The 19,012-nt window shown below is 37.6% G+C and overlaps 1 protein-coding gene across 7 annotated transcripts in view; it reads right to left on the bottom strand.

Annotated features, from left to right (window-relative positions):
• Positions 1-19,012, bottom strand: part of FER (FER tyrosine kinase) — a 462,076-nt gene that overhangs the window by 398,377 nt on the left and 44,687 nt on the right. For 6 of the 7 annotated variants that reach the window (XM_068535703.1, XM_068535705.1, XM_068535706.1 and 3 more), the window contains one exon: positions 14,256-14,523. In XM_068535703.1, the coding sequence (XP_068391804.1) occupies positions 14,256-14,462 (207 nt within the window). In that variant the 5' untranslated portion in view covers positions 14,463-14,523. Of the gene's footprint in view, positions 1-14,255; positions 14,524-19,012 lie in introns of those variants that run through there. The other variant, XM_068535708.1, reaches the window with a different exon arrangement.

The raw sequence follows: 19,012 nt of genomic DNA, 5'->3' as shown, positions 1-19,012 counted from the left end.
TAGGCAGTAAGCTCCCTGACATCACTCTTCGAGGTATTTTTTGGATCTGATTCAAACGCAATGGCAACAAAAGCAAAAATAAATAATTGGGACTATATCAAACTAAAAAGCTTCAGTACAGCAAAGGAAACCAGCAATAAAACAAAAAGACAACCTCCAGAATAGGATAAGATATTTGCAAATCATACATCCAATAATGGGCTAATATCCAAAACACATAAAGAACTCATACAACAAAACAACAACAACAAAATCCAATTTAAAAACAGGCAGAGGATATGAATAGACATTTTTCCAAAGAAGACATATGGATGGCCAACAGGTAGGTAAAAAGATGCTCAAGATCACCAGCTATTAGGCAAATGCAAATCAAAACCACAATGAGATATTACCACATATCTGTCAGAATAGCTATTGTCAAAAAGACAAGAAATAACAAGTATTGGAGAATTTGTAGAGAAAATGGAACCCTCACACACTGTGGGTGAGAATGTAATTTAGTGCAGCTACTATGTAAAACAATATGAAGGTTCCTCAAATAATAACAGAACTACCATATGCTCTAGTTATTCCACTTCTGGGTATTTATCTGAAGTAAACAAGAACACTAACTAAAAGAGATATATGCATCCCTATGTTCACTGTAGCATTGTTTAAATCAACCAGATATGGAAATAACCTAAGTGTCCATTGGTGGATGAATAGATAAAGAAGATGTGGTATATATACACAATGGAATATTTCTCAGCCATAAAAAAGAAGGAAATCTTTGCCACTTATGACAACATGAATGGGCTGTGAGGCTATTATGCTAAGTGAAATAAGTCAGTCAGAGAAGGACCAACACCGTATGATTTCATTTATATGTGGAATTTAAAAAAACAAAACAAATAAGCAAAGAAAATAAAACTCGCAGGTACAGGAACATACTGGTGGTTATCAGAGGGGAAAGGGATTGGGGTGTAGGTGGAAAGGGTGAAGGGGTCAATTATATGGTGACAGATGATAACTAGACTTATTGCAATGATCACTTTATGGTATATACAGATACTGATTATGTTGTACACCTGAAACCAAAATGTTAGGTACCAGGTTTACTGGAATTAAAAACAAAAAAAAACTATCCTAACATGAAGGAGAGGAAGGAAGGAATGAAGGAAGGAAGGAAGGAAGGAAGGAAGGAAGGTTGGTTAATTCATTTGTCAAAAAAAGGAACAACTCTAAACATTTATGTACTTCTTAACAGAGATTCAAAATACATGAAATAAAAACTGATCAAACTGCAGGGAGAAACAGACTTATTCACAATTATAATCAGAGATTTCAACACCACTCTCTCAATAACTGGTAGAACAGGTGGACAAAAATGAGTAAAGAGGGACTTCCCTGGGGCCCAGTGGTTAAGAATCCACCTTCCAATTCAAGGGGCGCGGTTCGATCCCTGGTTGGGGAACTAAGATCCCACATGCCGTGGGGCAACTAAGCCCATGCACTGCAACTACTGAGCCCACATGCTCTAGAGCCTGCACACCACAACTACTGAGACTGCGCACCACAACTACTGAGCCCAGGCACTCTGGAGCCCATGTGCCACAACTAGAGAGAAGCCCACACACCGCAACAAAGAGCATGCACACCGCAACAAAAGACCCCACATGCCACAACAAAGATCCCATGTGCCACACCTAAGATCCAACGCAGCCAAATAAATTTTAAAAAAAAAGTGTAACCATATTCTTTAAAATAAAAAAACAATGAGTAAAGAAATAAACGGCTTGAACACTACTATGAACAACCATACTTGACCTAATTGTCATTTATAAGAACAATGCAAACAACAGCAGCAGAGTATAAAGTGCACATGAAAGAGTTACCAAGACACACCATACTCTGGGCCATGAAACAAGTATCCATAAATTTAAAAGGATTCAAGTCATATAAAATAGGATCTTTGAAAACAACGGAACTCAATTTGAAATCAGTAACAAAAATATCTCTAGAAAAAAAAACAACTACTTGGAAATTATATAAGAGACTTTGAAAGAATACATGGGTCAAAGAAGGAATCAAAAGTGAAATTAAAATGTATTCTGAACGGAAAAAAATGAAAATAACCATATGAGAATTTTCTGGGATGCAGCTAAAACAGTACTCAGAAAAAATTAAGAACACTATAAGGATGTACGTATTACAGAAGAAGAATAGTCTTAAATCAGTGATCTCAACTTCTACTTTATTAATCCAGGGGAGAAAAAGAGCAAATGAAACAAAAATTAAATGGGGGAAAAAATTAATAATTTCAGAGCAGAAATCAATGCAATAGAAAACAGAATATCAATATACAATGAATGAAATCAAAAGTTAGTTCTCATATAACATCAGTAAAATTGAGAAACCTCTAGCCAGTCCAATTAAGAAAAAAAAAAAAAGAAGACACAAATTATCAATATCAGGAATGAGAGAGATAAGACTACTACAGATTCTCCAAATATTAAAAAGACAATAAGGCAAAATAATAAACAACACTAAAAAACTGACAACTTAGGCAAAAATAAACAAATTCCTTACAGTTCACTGAAGAAGAAAAGGATCATATGAATAGCCCTTTATTTTAAAAGTTAAATTTATAACTAAAAACCTTCTCCCAAAGAAAACTCTAGGCCAAGATGACTTCACTGGTGAATTCTATCACACACCTAAGTAAGAAATAAAACCAATTCTACATAAACTTCTCCAGAAAATTGAAGAAAATACTTCCCACTTGTCTTATGAAGCCAGCCTTATTACTCTGCTACCGAAACCAGACAGTATTACAAGAAAAGGAACTGTAGATCTATATCCCTCAGCAACACTGATACAAAAATTCTCCAAAAAAAATTTCTTAGCAAATTGAATCCAATGACATAAAAACAAGGATAATAAAAAAAGATGAAGTGGGAAGGTTGTTTTTTTTTTAACTATCTTCAAATGTTTGAAACATCTGAAAATCAATCAATACATTTCAACATATTATCAAACTGAAAAGAAAAAACAATACAATCACCTAAGCAGAAGACAAACAACTTGACAAAATCCAACAACAATTAATGAAAAAGCTCTCAGCTAGGCAGGAACAGAAGGGAATTTCTATAAGCTTATAGAAGATATCTACAAAAACTCAAAATTAACATCATACTTCATAGTGAAAGACTAAACACTTTTCCCCTAAGATCAGGAACAAGACATAGATAGATGTCTGCTGTCAATACTTCTATTGAACTCTGCACCAGAGGTTTTAGCTATTGCAAGAAGGCCACAAAAATAAATAAAAGGCATCCAAATTGGAAAGGAAGAACTAAAATTCTCTTTGTTTGCAGATAATATAATCATCTGTGTAGAAAATTCAATGGACTCTACAAGACAACTGCAAATAAGTACGCTTTGCAAAGTTTAGGTTCTGAGATTAACATACATAATAACAATGAACAGTGGAAAACGGAAAATTAGGAAAAATACTATTTATGAGAACATCAAAAAATATGAAATACATATAAATCCAAAGGACCTATACACTTAAAACTATTGATATAAGATTAATTAGAAAAATTAAAGAAGATATACACCATGTTTATGGATTAGAACTCCAATACTGTTAAGATATACATTTTCCCAAAATTTACCTATATATTCAATGCATTTCAATCAAAATTCAGTAGCCTTTTTTATAGAAATTGATGAGCTGATTCTAAAATTCATATGGAAATGCACAGGAACTAAAGTAGCCAAAACAATTTTGGAAAGAAAAAAAAAAGCACGAAGAGAAATTACACTATCTAATTTTGAGATTACTATAAAGCAACAATAATCAGAATAGTGTGATGCATTTTCAGAGTTAAGAGGAAAAGCTGACATACTCCTTGTTTCTCTTTGGGTTTCCAACCATTGTTCAACTGTTATCTCTCAACATTTCCTCTCTGAAAGGCAATAATACCAATTAAACCACTTCCTCTCAATCTATCACCTTTTCCTATCCCCCTTTCCCATCCCCCAAATTCTCCTGCCCTCTTTATCTCAGCATTCGTCTCCATCTATCCCTCACCAAAATACCTGACACTTCAGTATACACATTGATGACTCCTTCTCTGTCCTGACCTCATAAATCCTCAATCTTCTTACCTGTTAATACTATTTCTTGTTCCTTTTACTACCTTACTTTTTTTTTTTTTTAAGATTTTTTTGATGTGGAGCATTTGTAAAGTCTTTATTGAATTTGTTACAATATTGCTTCTCTTTTATGTTTTGGCTTTTTGGCTGCAAGGCATGTGGGATCTTAGCTCCCCAACGAGGGATCAAACCCACACCGCCTGCACTGGAAGGGGAAGTCTTAACCACTGGACCGCCAAGGGAAGTCCCATACTTTTCTAAACAGTATAATTTCAGTTAAACATAGTAAATAAAACACATGGCTATTTTTCACTCCTTTCCAAAACCCTACCAAAATATAACATAGTTATTAAAGTATAAATTCGCAATAACAAAGAAGATAGAAAAGGCAACAATCACAGATAAGATTTGCCAACAAAACGTTAGAAAATGTAAGTGGTAACTGATTAGCATATCAGGAAAAGTTGAAACTTAAGTGTTCGGCAAAGGGGAGGTCAAGAAGAAAAGGCCACATGGTGGGAGGGGGAATTGGAGGAAAATGATCAAAAGGTACAAACTTCCAGTTATAAGATAAATAAGTACTAGGGATATAATGTACAGCATGATGACTACAGTTAACACTGTTGTATGATAAAGAGAGTTGTTAAGTGAGTGCTTTCTAAGAGTTTTTATCAAAAAGAGAAATTTTTTTCTTTTCTTTTTATTATTTGGATATCAGCTAAATCTACTGTGGTAATCATTTCACAACATAACATAAATCAAACCATCATGCTGGACTTCCCTGGTGGTGCAGTGGTTAAGAATCTGCCTGCCAATGCAGGGGATACGGGTACGATCCCTGATCCGGGAAGATCCCACATGCCGGGAAGCAACTAAGCCCATGTGCCACAACTACTGAGGCTGCGCTCTAGAGCCCATGAGCCACAACTACTGAACCCATGTGCCACAACTACTGAAGCCCACTCACCTAGAGCCCGTGCTCCACAACAAGAGAAGCCACGACAATGAGAAGCCCACACACCGCAATGAAGAGCAGCCCCCGCTCACCACAACTAGAGAAAGCCCGTGCGCAGCAACGAAGACCCAATGCAGCCAAAAATAAATAAATAAATAAATTTATTAAAAATAAAAGAGGGGGAGGAGAGAAGATGGCGGAAGAGTAAGACGTGGAGATCACCTTCCTTCCCACAGATACAGTAGAAATACATCTACACGTGGAACTGCTCCTACAGAACACCCACTGAACGCTGGCAGAAAACGTCTGACCTCCCAAAAGGCAAGAAACTCCCCCACGTACTTGGGTAGGGCAAAAGAAAAAAGAAACAAGAAATAGCAGAGACAAAAGAATAGGGACGGCACCTGCACCAGTGGGAGGGAGCTGTGAAGGAGGAAAGATTTCCACGCACTAGGAAGCCCCTTCGCGGGCAGAGACTGCAGGTGGCAGAGGGGGGAAGCTTCGGAGCCACGGAGGAGAGCGCAGCCACAGGGGTGCAGAGGGCAAAGCGGAGAGATTCCCGCACGGAGGAGCGGTGCCGACCAGCACTCACCAGCCCGAGAGGCTTCTCTGCTCCCCCGCCGGGGCGGGCGGGGGCTGGGAGCTGAGGCTCGGGCTTTGGTCGGATAGCAGGGAGAGGACTGGGGCTGGCGGCGTGAACACAGCCTGAAGGGGTTAGCGCACCACAGCTGGCTGGGAGGGAGACGGGGAAAAAGTCTGCAGCTGCCGAAGAGGCAAGAGACTTTTTCTTGCCTCTTTGTTTCGCTGCGCGCAAGGAGAGGGGATTCAGAGCGCCGCCTAAACGAACTCCAGAGAAGGGCGCGAGCCGCGGCTATCAGCGCAGACCCCACAGCAACAGGGGCGCACAGGAAAAAACGGAGAGACTCCCGCAAAGAGGCTCGGCGCCGAGCAGTGCTCACCAACCCGAGAGGCTTGTCTGCTCACCCGCCGGGGCGGGCGGGGCTGGGAGCTGAGGCTCGGGCTTCAGTCAGATCGCAGGGAGAGGACTGGGGCTGGCGGCGTGAACACAGCCTGAAGGGGTTAGCGCACCACAGCTGGCTGGGAGGGAGACCGGGAAAAGGTCTGCAGCTGCCGAAGAGGCAAGAGACTTTTTCTTGCCTCTTTGTTTCGCTGCGCGCAAGGAGAGGGGATTCAGAGCGCCGCCTAAACGAACTCCAGAGAAGGGCGCGAGCCGCGGCGATCAGCGCGGACCCCAGAGACGGGCGTGAGACGCTGCGGTTGCTGCTGCCGCCTCCAAAAAGCCTGTGTGTGAGCACAGGTCACTCTCCACACCGCCCCTCCCCGGAGCCGGTGCAGCCCGCCACTGCCAGGGTCCCGTGATCCCCGGACAAATTCCCCGGGAGAACGCGCTGCGCGCCTCAGGCTGGTGCAACGTCACGCCGGCCTCTGCTGCTGCAGGCTCGCCCCGCCTCCTCCGTACCCCTCCCTCCCCGCGGCCTGAGTGAGCCAGCGCCCCCAAAGCAGCTGCTCCTTTAACCCCGTTCTGTCTGGGCGGGGAATAGACGCCCTCAGGCGACCTACACGCAGAGGCGGGTCCAAATCCAAAGCTGAACCCCAGGAGCTGTGTGAACAGGGAAGAGAAGGGGAAATCTCTCCCAGCAGCCTCAGAAGCAGCGGATTAAAACTCCACAAACAACTTGATGTGCCTGCATCTGTTGAATACCTGAATACACAACGAATCATCCCAAATTCAGGAGGTGGACTTTGGGAGCAGGATATATTAATTTTTCCCCTGTTCCTTTTTTTTTGTGAGTGTATATGTATATGCTTCTGGGTGAGAGTTTGTCTGTATAGCTTTGCTTTACAATAGCTTTATTTTACTTCACTATATTATAGCCTCTTTCTTTCTTTCTTTCTTTCTATTTTTTCTCCCTTTTACTCTGAGCCGTGTGGACGAAAGGCTCTTGGTGCTCCAGCCAGGCATCAGGGCCGTGCCTCTGAGGTGGGAGAGCCAACGTCAGGACACTGGTCCACAAGAGACCTCCCAGCTCCACGTAATACCAAACGGTAAAAATCTCTCAGAGATCTCCATCTCAACATCAAGACCCAGCATCACTCAATGACCAGCAAGCTACAGTGCTGAACACCCTATGCCAAACAACTAGCAAGACAGGAACACAGCCCCATCCATTAGCAGAGAGGCTGCCTAAAATCATAATAAGGCCACAGACACCCCAAAATACACCACCAGACGTGGATGTGCCCACCAGAAAGACAAGATCCAGCCTCATCCACCAGAGCTCAGGCACTAGTTCCCTACACCAGGAAGCCTACACAACCCACTGAACCAACCTTAGCCACTGGGGACAGATACCAAAAACAACGGGAACTACAAACCTGCAGTCTGCGAAAAGGAGACCCCAAACACAGTAAGATAAGCAAAATGAGATGACAGAAAAACACACAGCAGATGAAGGAGCAGGGTCAAAACACACCAGACTTAACAAATGAAGAGGAAATAGGTAGTCTACCTGAAAAAGAATTCAGAATAATGATACTAAGGATGATCCAAAATCTTGGAAATAGAATAGACAAAATGCAAGAAACATTTAACAAGGACGTAGAAGAACTAAAGAGGAACCAAGCAATGATGAAAAACACAATAAATGAAATTAAAAATACTCTAGATGGGATCAATAGCAGAATAACTGAGGCAGAAGAAAGGATAAGTGACCTGGAAGATAAAATGGTGGAAATAACTACTACAGAGCAGGATAAAGAAAAAAGAATGAAAAGAACTGAGGACAGTCTCAGAGACCTCTGGGACAACATTAAACGCACCAACATTCGAATTATAGGGGTCCCAGAAGAAGAAGAGAAAAAGAAAGGGACTGAGAAAATATTTGTAGAGATTATAGTTGAAAACTTCCCTAATATGGGAAAGGAAATAGTTAATCAAGTCCTGGAAGCACAGAGAGTCCCATACAGGATAAACCCAAGGAGAAACATGCCAAGACACATATTAATCAAACTGTCAAAAATTAAATATAAGGAAAACATATTAAAGGCAGCAAGGGAAAAAAAACAAATAACACACAAGGGAATCCCCATAAGGTTAACATCTGATCTTTCAGCAGAAACTCTGCAAGCCAGAAGGGAGTGGCAGGATATACTTAAAGTGATGAAGGAGAAAAACCTACAACCAAGATTACTCTACCCAGCAAGGATCTCATTCAGATTCGATGGAGAAATTAAAATCTTTACAGACAAGCAAAAGCTGAGAGAGTTCAGCACCACCAAACCAGCTTTACAACAAATGCTAAAGGAACTTCTCTAGGCAAGAAACACAAGAGAAGGAAAACACCTACAATAACAAACCCAAAACATTTAAGAAAGTGGGAATAGGAACATACATATCGATAATTACCTTGAATGTAAATGGATTAAATGCTCCCACAAAAAGACACAGGCTGGCTGAATGGATACAAAAACAAGACCCATATATATGCTGTCTACAAGAGACCCACTTCAGACCTAGAGACACATACAGACTGGAAGTGAGAGGATGGAAAAAGATATTCCATGCAAATGGAAATCAAAAGAAAGCTGGAGTAGCAATTCTCATATCAGACAAAATAGACTTTAAAATAAAGACTATTACAAGAGACAAAGAAGGACACTATATAATGATCAAGGGATCGATCCAAGAGGAAGCTATAACAATTGTAAATATTTATGCACCCAACATAGGAGCACCTCAATACATAAGGCAAATACTAACGGCCATAAAAGGGGAAATCGACAGCAACACAATCATAGTAGGGGACTTTAACACCCCACTTTCACCAATGGACAGATCATCCAAAATGAAAATAAATAAGGAAACACAAGCTTTAAATGATACATTAAACAAGATGGACTTAATTGATATTTATAGGACATTCTACCCAAAAACAACAGAATACACATTTTTCTCAAGTGCTCATGGAACATTCTCCAGGATAGATCATATCTTGGGTAACAAATCAAGCCTTGGTAAATTTAAGAAAATTGAAATCGTATCAAGTATCTTTTCCGACCACAACGCTATGAGACTAGATATCAATTACAGGAAAAGATCTGTAAAAAATACAAACACATGGAGGCTACACAATACACTACTTAATAACGAAGTGATTACTGAAGAAATCAAAGGGGAAATCAAAAAATACCTAGAAACAAATGACAATGGAGATATGACGACCCAAAACCTATGGGACGCAGCAAAAGCAGTGCTAAGAGGGAAGTTTATAGCAATACAAGCCTACCTCAAGAAACAGGAAACATCTCGAATAAACAACCTAACCTTGCACCTGAAGCAATTAGAGAAAGAAGAACAAAAAAACCCCAAAGCCAGCAGAAGGAAAGAAATTATAAAGATCAGGTCAGAAATAAATGAAAAAGAAATGAAGGAAACAATAGCAAAAATCAATGAAACTAAAAGCTGGTTCTTTGAGAAGATAAACAAAATTGATAAACCATTAGCCAGACTCATCAAGAGAAAAAGGGAGAAGACTCAGATCAATAGAATTAGAAATGAAAAAGGAGAAGTAACCACTGACACTGCAGAAATACAAAAGATCATGAGAGATTACTGCAAGCAACTCTATGCCAATAAAATGGACAACCTGGAAGAAATGGACACATTCTTAGAAATGCACAAACTGCCGAGACTGAACCAGGAAGAAATAGAAAATATGAACAGACCAATCACAAGCACTGAAATTGAAACTGTGATTAAAAACTTTCCAACAAACAAAAGCCCAGGACCAGATGGCTTCACAGGTGAATTCTATCAAACATTTAGAGACGAGCTAACACCTATCCTTCTCAAACTCTTCCAAAATATTGTAGAGGGAGGAACACTCCCAAACTCATTCTACGAGGCCACCATCACCCTGATACCAAAACCAGACAAAGATGTCACAAAGAAAGAAAACTACAGGCCAATATCACTGATGAACATAGATGCAAAAATCCTCAACAAAATACTAGCAAACAGAATCCAACAGCACATTAAAAGGATCATACACCATGATCAAGTGGGGTTTATCCCAGGAATGCAAGGATTCTTCAATATACGCAAATCAATCAATGTGATACACCATATTAACAAATTGAAGGAGAAAAACCATATGATCACCTCAATAGATGCAGAGAAAGCTTTCGACAAAATTCAACACCCATTTATGATAAAAGCCCTGCAGAAAGTAGGCATAGAGGGAACTTTCCTCAACATAATAAAGGCCATATATGACAAACCCACAGCCAACATTGTCCTCAATGGTGAAAAACTGAAACCATTTCCACTAAGATCAGGAACAAGACAAGGTTGCCCACTCTCACCACTATTATTCAACACAGTTTTGGAAGTGTTAGCCACAGCAATCAGAGACGACAAAGAAATAAAAGGAATCCAAATCGGAAAAGAAGAAGTAAAGCTGTCACTATTTGCAGATGACATGATACTATACATAGAGAATCCTAGAGATGCTACCAGAAAACTCCTAGAGCTAATCAATGAATTTGGTAAAGTAGCAGGATACAAAATAAATGCACAGAAATCTCTTGCATTTCTATACACTAATGACGAAAAATCTGAAAGTGAAATTAAGAAAACACTCCCGTTTACCATTGCAACAAAAAGAATAAAATATCTAGGAATAAACCTACCTAAGGAGACAAAAGACCTGTATGCAGAAAATTATAAGACACTGATGAAAGAAATTAAAGATGATACAAATAGATGGAGAGATATACCATGTTCCTGGATTGGAAGAATCAACATTGTGAAAATGACTCTACTACCCAAAGCAATCTACAGATTCAATGCAATCCCTATCAAACTACCACTGGCATTTTTCACAGAACTAGAACAAAAAATTTCACAATTTGTATGGAAACACAAAAGACCCCGAATAGCCAAAGCAATCTTGAGAACGAAAAATGGAGCTGGGGGAATCAGGCTTCCTGACTTCAGACTATATTACAAAGCTTCAGTAATCAAGACAGTTTGGTACTGGCACAAAAACAGAAATATAGATCAATGGAACAGGATAGAAAGCCCAGAGATAAACCCACACACATATGGTCACCTTATCTTTGATAAAGGAGGCAAGCATATACAGTGGAGAAAAGACAGCCTCTTCAATAAGTGGTGCTGGGAAAATTGGACAGGTACATGTAAAAGTATGAAATTAGAACACTCCCTGACACCATGCACAAAAATAAACTCAAAATGGATTAAAGACCTAAGTGTAAGGGCAGACACTATCAAACTCTTAGAGGAAAACATAGGCAGAACACTCTATGACATACATCACAGCAAGATTCTTTTTGACCCAGCTCCCAGAGAAATGGAAATAAGAACACAAATAAACAAATGGGACCTAATGAAACTTAAAAGCTTTTGCACAGCAAAGGAAACCATAAACAAGACCAAAAGACAACCATCAGAATGGGAGAAAATATTTGCAAATGAAGCAACTGACAAAGGATTAATCTCCAAGATTTACAAGCAGCTCATGCAGCTCAATAACAAAAAAACCAACAACCCAATCCAAAAATGGGAGAAGACCTAAATAGACATTTCTCCAAAGAAGATATACAGATGGCCTACAGACACATGAAAGAATGCTCAACATCATTAATCATTAGAGAAATGCAAATCAAAACTACAATGAGATATCATCTCACACCGGTCAGAATGGCCATCATCAAAAAATCTAGAAACAATAAATGCTGGAGAGGGTGTGGAGGAAAGGGAACACTCTTGCACTGTTGGTGGGAATGTAAATTGATACAGCCACTATGGAGAACAGTATGGAGGTTCCTGAAAAAACTACAAATAGAACTACCATACGACCCAGCAATCCCAATACTGGGCATATACCCTGAGAAAACCATAGGTCAAAAAGAGTCATGTACCAAAATGTTCATTGCAGCTCTATTTACAATAGCCAGGACATGGAAGCAACCTAAATGTCCATCGACAGATGAATGGATAAAGAAGATGTGGCACATATATACAATGGAATATTACTCAGCCATAAAAAGAAATGAAATGGAGGTTTTTGTAATGAGGTGGATGGAGTTAGAGTCTGTCATACAGAGTGAAGTAAGTCAGAAAGAGAAAAACAAATACAGTATGCTAACACATATATACGGAATCTAAGGAAAAAAAAAAAAAAGGCCATGAAGAACCTAGTGGCAAGACGGGAATAAAGACACAGACCTACTAGAGAATGGACTTGAGGATATGGGGAGGGGGTGGGGTGAGATGTGACAGGGTAAGAGAGTGTCATGGACACATATACACTACCAAATGTAAAATAGATAACTAGTGGGAAGCAGCCGCATAGCACAGGGAGATCAGCTCGGTGCTTTGTGACCACCTAGAGGGGTGGGATGGGGAGGGTGGGAGGGAGGGAGATGCAAGAGGGAAGAGAAATGGGAACATATTGTATAGGTATAACTGATTCACTTTGTTATAAAGCAGAAGCTAACACACCATTGTAAGGCAATTATACTTCAATAAAGATGTTTAAAAAAAAAAAAAAAAAGAAAAGAATGAGGAAGCCCTTTAAAAAAAAAATCATGCTATACACCTTAAACCTATACAGTGATGTATGTCAATTATATCTCAATGAAACTGGGGGGAGAAAAAGAAGAAAAGACCAGTTCATAGGTTCAGATAACTCCAATAAAGCTCAGGAACTGGAGAAATCTAAATGAAGAAAAAGGAGAGGGCACTGAAACAGAAGGATTGATTCAGTCTATATAAGGAACAGCCAGAATTCTAGTTCCTATTGCTCAGCCCACAGACATGCAACTATCCTTCCCCCAGTGCAGAAGAAAACAAGAGGAAAAAATTAACCAGAGAGCTTCTGGACTCAGAGACACCAGGCAGCTTACCAACAACAGGAGGATTAACTAAAATATGACTCTTCGAACACTCAATCTACTTTCCCTATCTATTCCCATAACATAACAGAGTAGTCAAACAAAATACAGGACACCAGTTAAATTTGAATTTCAGATAAAAAATAAATAATTTTTAGTGTATGCATTTCTCAAATATTGTACGCAAATTTAACTGGTGTTCTATATTTTAATTTGCTACATCTGGCAACCTTACCTTCAGACTAGAGACTAGAGAATTGTTCTTTGGGGAATTTCATTGGCCCAGGAAAGGATGTTAAAGATATTAACATTAGGAGTTCTCAGCGAAATCACAGATCTTTACCTGATCACACATACCACATACACACATTCCCCATAAGAAATAGAGTTTCTTCAGAAATAGAGTTTCTTCTACAATTTACTCAAATCCTAAGACCCATGAGTGCAAGAAACACACTAATTTTTTTAACTTTCCAAGTAAGGTAAAAAGAAATTTTAACTTTGAATAAATATAGTGAAATGTGAAGTAAGACAATGAAAATAAACAGAGCGAAAATCCAAGAACTGTTAAGGTGTGTAATATTTCATATTTTATGCCTTCAAAGGACAATTAACAGTGCAATTTTGGCCTTTATTTTTATAGCCCTTATTTTTAAATTTTATATTATACTTTATAATCTTGGAGCTAAAAAACCATATTGTTTATCCAAAGGATTTTTATGTGTGATTAAATCATCAATATATTAGTATTTTAGTAATGAAATGACAGCAAAGAACACCTACATGTTAAAATACTCCATGTGATTCACAATACAAATGATTCACAGAAGAATGCAGGGAAGGTGGGTTATAATGAAAGTTTGTGTCAAAAGAAGAAAACAGCAGGGCTCAAAGAACCCAAGGAGGTAGGGTAATAAAGAAAATGAAATTTGTAAGAAGGGTTCTCAAACCTAACTAATCATTAGAATAATCTGGACATCTATAGGAAAAAAAGATTTCAAAGTTCAAAAATTTCAGACCTACTGACTCAGAATATCAGGAGCTGGGCCCAAATTTTACAATTTTTGAAACTTTCCCCATGAGATTCTGATAATCAGCAAGATTTTGGAAGATTTTAGAATGCTGACTTAGGTACGCTTATTCAATAGTATGATCTATTTGCCTTAAGGACAACTATGATGCTATAGACAATAAATGATGAAATCATTCTTCTTACCTTGGATACATTGCTGACATAATTCATTTGGATAGTACTTTCCTTATCAACTTGATTACAAAGGTTCTGTAAAGTAGATGCATATTCTTTATCACTTTTTATTCTCAGGGCCATAAATTTCTTCACTGTTTCCAGTAACCGTAATTCCCAGTCTTGCAATTTTAACACAGCTTCATGTGAATTCTTCAGGTCACTCCCAAACCCCATTTTTGTAAGGCACTGTCTTATCCTCCACACTGCACAATTGAGCCGTCTAATCAGCACATATCTGTGTATGTAAACAGAAGAAAAGAATCTTAAATCAAAAGGAAATTAGTCTTCAAAGCAAAGTTATGGCCCATTCTTTTTAGAGTAAAAAAAAATCGTTATAACTGAATGCTTTCCCCCAAAAATCAGGAACAAGATGAGAATGTCCAATCTCACCACTTCTATTCAACACTATAATGGAGGTTCCAGTCAGTACAATGAAATAAGTGAAATAATTTTCAATGAATTTGGAATGGAAGAAGTAAAACTATATTTATTTGCAGATGACATGACGTATATAGAAAATCCTAAGAAATACAATTTTTAAAGTATTAGAACTAATAAATGAGCTCAGTAAGATTACAGGGTACAAGATCAATATACAAATATCAACTGTATTTCTATATACTAGCAATGATCAATCTGAAAACAAAATTAAAAAACAATTCCAAAACAATTCCATTTATAACAGCATCAAAAAGAATAAAATATTTAGGAATAAATTTTACAAAATAAACACAAAACTTTACCCTTAAAATTATAAAATATTGTTGAAAAAAATTAAAGATGACCTAAATAAATGGAAAGACTCATGTTAATGGATCCAAAAGAGTTAATATTGTTAAGAAAGCAATACTGTCCAACTTGTTCTAAAAACTTAACTCAATCCATATTAAAATCTAAGCTAGTTTTTTTTTTTTCTGCAGAAATTGACATGCTAATCTTAAAATTTACAAAGAAATGCAAGGAAGCCAGAATAACCAAATAAATAAACAAACAAACCAAAACACCCTGAAGAAAAAGAACAAAGCTGGAGGACTCAGACTTCACTGCCAAGTCTATTCAATGGGGGGAAAAAAAGTCTTTTCTACTAAAGATGCTGGGACAATTGGATTCCACATGCAAAAGAGTTAAGCAGGATGCCTCCTTAGACCACACACAAAAAATTAAATCTAAAGGAATCACAGATCTAAATATCAGAGCTAAAACTATAAAACTCTCAAAAGAAAATATAGTAGTAAATCTTCATGACCTTGGTCCAGGCAATGGTTTCTAGATATGACACCAGAAGTGCAAGCAACAAAATAAAAATATGTCAATTTGTTTTCATCAAAATTAAAAACTTCTGTACTTCGAAGGCCACCATCAAGTAAGTGATAAGACAACAGAATGGGGAAAATATTTACAAATCATATATCTGATCAGGGACTTTTATCTGGATTATATAAAGTATTCTTACAACTCAATAATGAGACAAACCAATTAAAAATGGGCAAAAGATCTGAGTAGACATTTCTCCAAATAAGATTTACAGACGTCCACTAAGCACATGAAAAGATGTTCAATATCATTAGCCATTAGGAAAATACCAATCAAAACCACAATGAGGGCTTCCCTGGTGGTGCATTGGTTGAGAATCCGCCTGCCAATGCCGGCGACACGGGTTCGAGCCCTGGTCTAGGAGGATCCCACATGCCGTGGAGCAACTGGGCCCGTGAGCCACAACTACTGAGCCTGCGCGTCTGGAGCCTGTGCTCTGCAACAAGAGAGGCCGCGATGGTGAGAGGCCCACGCATCGCAATGAAGAGTGGCCCCTGCTTGCCGCAACTGGAGAAAGCCCTCACACAGAAACGAAGACCCAACACAGCCAAAAATAAATAAATTAAAAAAAAAAAAACCACAATGAGATACCACTTCACACCACTAAGATGTCCATAATCAAAAAGACAGATAATATCAAGTGTTGGAGACTGTGAAGAAATTAGAACCATCAGATACTGGTGGTGTAAATGTAAAATGGATAGTTCCTCAAAACTTAAACACAGAGTTATTATATATGACCCAGAAATTCCACTCTTAGGTGTGTACCCAAGAGAAATAAAAACATATGCCCACACAAAAACTTGTGCATGAATATTAGAGCAGAATTATTCATAATAGTCACAAAGGGGAACAACCCAAATGTTCATCAACTGATGAATGGATAAATAAAACACGATGTATCCATACAAAGAAATTGGCAATGGTAATGAATGAAATGTTGATACAAGCTACAGCATGGATAAACCTTGTAAACATGCTAAGTGAAAGAAGCCAAACACAAAAGACTGACATGTTGTGCTATCTTCTTATATGAAATGTCCAAAATCTATTTTTAGACGCATAAATCAGATTAGTATTGACTAGAGCTGGCAAATTTGTGAAGAAATGAGGAGTGACTGCTAACGGGTACTGGATTTCCTTTTGGGGTGAGTAGAGTGTTCTAAAATTGATTGTGGTAATGGTTGCACAACTCTGTGAACAGAATAAAAACCATTAAATTGTACAGTTTAAATGGGTGAATTCTTCAGCATGTGAGTTACAGCTCAAAATTCTTTAAAAAAAAATCCTACAGTATAACTTATAATCATCTAAAGGTCACTTATCAGACAACCCAAAGTTATTCCTGCTTGTTTGCTATAAATCCCAAGAACTATGATAGAATTTATTTTCCCCTCCAGTCTCCTAGAATTTCAAGCAAAGAATCTTTTAGGGTCAGTTAGAAGAAATAAAGAAACACATCTTTTATTTTTAAGTCTGGCTCATCATATCAGAAGTCAATTTAACTCAGCTGAAATCCTCTAACGTATACAGAAAAATGAGAAAAGGTTTCTCTCTCTAAGCTCAGTGATACCATCTAAAGAGATGGTAAAAATGTGTGGGTTTTCGAAATAGAAAACAAATTCCAATTTTTTCACAACTGAAAACTGTCTCATTTTATGATCGAACAAGTAGAGCGGGAAAAAGGTTGTGGAAAAATGTACTCCATCAAGGTTTCCAAAGTTGCAAGCAGGACACTAAATGGACCTTAACATAAATAAATCAATAAAAGTAATTGACTTATTCACTTTAATATCAAGTAGGATAATTCCAGTTTATTCACTTTGTAGGTAGTAGCTTTAAAAAATTTACTTTGATATACTGTATCTTTATGGGTCACAAAAAAGAACATTTTTCTGTTATTTTACTTATAGCTCAACTAAGTCTCAGCGAAGATATACTCTATCTCATACCATGTTTTCAATGGAAGAATAAGAAACATTTTTTTTTCCAAAGAAAGGTGAAACGTTTTGCTTTTTTTTTTAAAACTATATCTGAGATTGTGGTTCATTTTATTCTGTAGCTTGGAATAAACATGACTTCTGCTTCTAAATGCATCTAGCTGTGGTCAAAGCTTTGACAATAGCTTTCTTCTCTCATTATTAGGAATTTCAAAAGGATTATGAAGAGCTTAGATGAATAAAAAGGGAAACAATCTGGCAGCTATCTGAGAAACACTCCAGCCCACCCTAAGGGCTTATTTATGTACACCAGTATTCTAGGTTAGGGTGAATATAAAATAATTTAATACATGGTACCACTCCTTGAGGAATGACAAATAATAAAAATTTTTAAAAACAACTCCATAATTAACTGATTATATGTCTAATTATTAAATTAGTAGAGATTATAAATACTTTAAGGAATTAAAAGGAATGGTATCCTACAGATAATTTTTCCATAGATGTCAAATGATATACATAAGACTATTCAATTCAGTAGTGTTTGGAATTTTTTTAAAAACTGGAAATATTAATTAAAAGGAACTGACTAGGTAAATTACAATCAAAGCTGCTGCAGTTGATTGTATTGATAACTGAGAAATCCTAGGGAGTACCATTCAAATCATAGTCTGTGTGAATTTGTTCAGTGTCCAACCTTCACAACCATATGTGTTAGATGTGATCATGGCATATTCATTCAGTGGAGTATCATTCAGCCCTAATATAAAAATGAGAAAACTTGTGTATTGATCTGGAACTATCATTAACAATTATTAATAGAAAAAAGTAAGATACAGAACTTGGTATGCCTACATTGTGTAAAAAGGAGGAAGAATAATAAAAATTAAAATTACTTGTAAGTACATAAAATATTTCTAGAAGAACACACAGTGGCTGGGACACAGGAATGGGAAGGAGACTTTTCATTATATACCCTTTTGTACATTTGAATTTTGTTTTAAGTGAACATATTGCTATTACTTATTCAAAAATTAATTAAAGAATTTTTGAAGAGAAAAAGAAAAAATTCATGAAACCTGAAGTAATCCAGAAAAGTTTCCTAGAAACGGCAAGACATGAGTTAAGGTTGGAAAAACCATGATTTAGATAAAAAGGTCAAAAAGCAAATGTATTTCAGGAAGGAATATGGGGAATATAAGTGACTAGGGGGTGAAGTAAAAAAAGAAATGTCTCCAAAATCAAGCTATATGTGGCAAGCAGTGGCAGATGTCATGTCAATTTACCTCTTGCTATTCTAACGTTAAGGGAACTAATAAGGCTCAAACTCCTTAACTGGTGTTTAAGGCAAAATAACAAGATCATGAATGTGATGCTTTAAATGATTAATTTGCTGGTGCTAGTTACGCAAGTGTGTTCAGTTGGTGAAATTTCATAAAGCTGAGCATCTGTGATTTGTGCACTTTTCTA

Source organism: Eschrichtius robustus, chromosome 2 (assembly GCF_028021215.1).
Source record: "Eschrichtius robustus isolate mEscRob2 chromosome 2, mEscRob2.pri, whole genome shotgun sequence".
NCBI classification, from domain to species: Eukaryota; Metazoa; Chordata; class Mammalia; order Artiodactyla; family Eschrichtiidae; genus Eschrichtius; species Eschrichtius robustus.
Note: the sequence above shows the minus strand (reverse complement) of the source record. Positions and strands in the feature narration are given on the sequence as shown.